We start from the raw sequence: 2702 nt of genomic DNA on the forward strand, positions 1-2702 counted from the left end.
TTATTTAATTTTTATCAAGGTGAAATATTTTATCATGTGGAATGTTATGTGTCAAGGTTTTTTCAAAGTAAAAGAGAGAGTGCATTACACACTACTGTGGTGTGTTTCTCAAACTAAAAAATGATAGTTTAGGTATGAAACTCATACTCTCAATAGTTTAGGTATGAAACTCAAAAAAATGGGATAGTTTAGGTGTGTTTTTGACATTTATCTCTAATTTAAAAGTACTAAATCATGCTAAAATAAGTTTAATAAGTATTAGTTACATTACTAAATATTTAAGGAAAATTAAAATTAGATTATGTATTTTAGTTGTCTCAACAATGTAAAACTAAAGAACAAATATTCAATATTATTGTCATTCATAGTGTTGAATTGATTTTTCTTTTTGCATTAGTATTAATTTGATTTTGATTTAAGTTTTATTATAATTATCAACATCTATGAACTATAATCTTTATTGGACCATTCCAAATTCTAAGTTTTAAACTTGAAATAATATATTAAAAGATAAAAACTATTAAATAGTATAAGAAATATTTTAAAATTATATCAAAGTAAATATTTTTATGTATAAAATAAAATTTTAAAATTACATATATAATGTCGGATTGGTTTGGTCTCGGGTTAGTTTTTTTTAGTTAAAACCAAACCAACCCAAATATAGTCGGGTTTTTTTTTTCCAATATCAAACCAAACCACTAGTCGGATTTTTTTTCCGATTTGACTCAATTTGCGGTTTGGTTCGATTTTCAATTCGGTTTTCTACACCCCTACCACTACGGAAACACTCAATCGGATGCAACAACTTTGGCAAGTGACAAGTATCCATTTCCAACTCCTCGTACAAGATGATATTGCAAATTTAAATTTGGAATCTCAAGAGAAATTTTGAACTTTTAAATTACTGAGTCAAATTCTTATTTTGTGTTTAGGGGATTAAAGAATTTATATATATACATAAATATATAAAAATTACCTTATATATATAATATAATTTTTTTTTATTGAATGAAATCGAATAAATACCCTCTAGATTCACTAGATCCGCCCCTGCCCTTCTCTCCTAATGATGAAAAAAGTGGAGATATTTTCTTTAACGGTCCTAATATGATGGTGATGAAATTCAAGATTTACCAAACAAAAGTTAAGAAGGCAAACATTATTGTTATAAATTGGAGGGAGCCAAAAGATAGTAACAAGCACAAAAATTTCATCTATATTTTGATTCCCACAAGTTCTTATACACACCTCTTTAGCTCTAAGAATGGGAATTCAAAAGGTATGTATATGCTTAATTTTTTGTAGATTTTTTTTTAGAAGTATATAACTACATGTCTGTCTCAAGTTCAAAGACCAATTCATTATTTATCAACCATATACTCATGATTAATTGATTGATCATTTTATTAAATCATAAAACATTTGTTTGAATCTGTGACTGAATCTTTGTTCCTTCTTTTTGGTTATGAAATAGGAGTTTGATTTAATGGCAGTCTCAACACAAGGTGATATCGACACACCATCGCTATCAAGGAAGAATTTATGTCTTAGTGTGGTGGAACCTAATATTGAAAATGAAACATCTTCACAAAAATTGGACATAATTTTGGCTCAATATTTGGAGACATTGTCCAAGCAGAAAAAGTATTATATTGGTAAGCATATGTTAAGTCTTTTAATACAAATATATTTAGTTTTAACTCAACAAAATTAAACAAACATTAGTGAGGTAAAATCTCTAATAGGTTTAAAAGCCACTCAATTAAGGATTTTTATCTTGAAAAATCACTCAATTTTGTGTTATAACTCAAAGTCATTCAACTATAGATTTTTTACTTAGAAAGTTACTTAGCTTTGTTATATATCTCAAAAGTCACTCAATTATTGATATTTCACTTAGAAAATCACCCAATCAATTTAAACAATTTTTTAATTAAATCTTGTTGAAATAAATTTTATTTTAAGCTAAATTTAAAAAAAAAACAAAAAGATACTCATTGAAACTATTTTATTGATTACATAACTCAATTCCACTCCTTTGTTTATCAAAGTATTTATAAGTTGAAAGGCATACATTGTTATCCCTCACTAATTTTATAACTTATAAACACTTTTGATTCTATCAAATACTTATAATTTTATTCTTAATTTACAGGTTATCCAATTAACATGTGTTATGAACATCAAGCTATTTTAGCACCACTTTTGCAATTTTCCTTGAACAACTGTGGAGATCCCTTCACTCAAAGCCCTACAGATTTCCATTCAAAAGATTTTGAAGTAGCTGTTTTAGATTGGTTTGCTCAACTCTGGGAAATAGAGAAAGATGAATATTGGGGATACATTACTAGTGGTGGTACTGAGGGAAATCTCCATGGCCTTTTGGTTGGGTAGGTTTCATTTCCAGAGGCGGATCTAGTTTTTGGGCTTCGAGTTTATTTAAGCATAACAATATAGTTGGAGATGTCTAAATGATGTATGTGCTTTTATCACTTTCACTATGCATTTGAACAATAGATATTTGTGCAGAAGAGAGCTACATCCTAGTGGGATATTATATGCATCAAAAGATTCACATTACTCGATTTTCAAAGCAGCAAGAATGTATCGAATGGAGCTAGAAACTATTAACACTTTAGTTAATGGGGAAATTGATTATGAAGATTTACGATCAAAGCTACTTGTCAACAAGAACAAAC

The 2702-nt window shown here is 27.9% G+C and overlaps 1 protein-coding gene across 1 annotated transcript in view; it reads right to left on the bottom strand.

The window, feature by feature from the left end:
- Positions 1–2501: 2501 nt before the first annotated feature.
- The window catches only part of LOC125842958 (leucine-rich repeat receptor protein kinase EMS1-like), a 3710-nt gene continuing 3509 nt past the window's right edge, over positions 2502–2702 (bottom strand). The window contains exon 2 of the mRNA XM_049522227.1: positions 2502–2546. Coding sequence (XP_049378184.1) covers positions 2502–2546 — 45 coding nt within the window. The remainder of the gene's footprint in view (positions 2547–2702) is intronic.

Source organism: Solanum stenotomum, chromosome 10, assembly GCF_019186545.1.
Source record: "Solanum stenotomum isolate F172 chromosome 10, ASM1918654v1, whole genome shotgun sequence".
Lineage (NCBI taxonomy): Eukaryota > Viridiplantae > Streptophyta > Magnoliopsida > Solanales > Solanaceae > Solanum > Solanum stenotomum.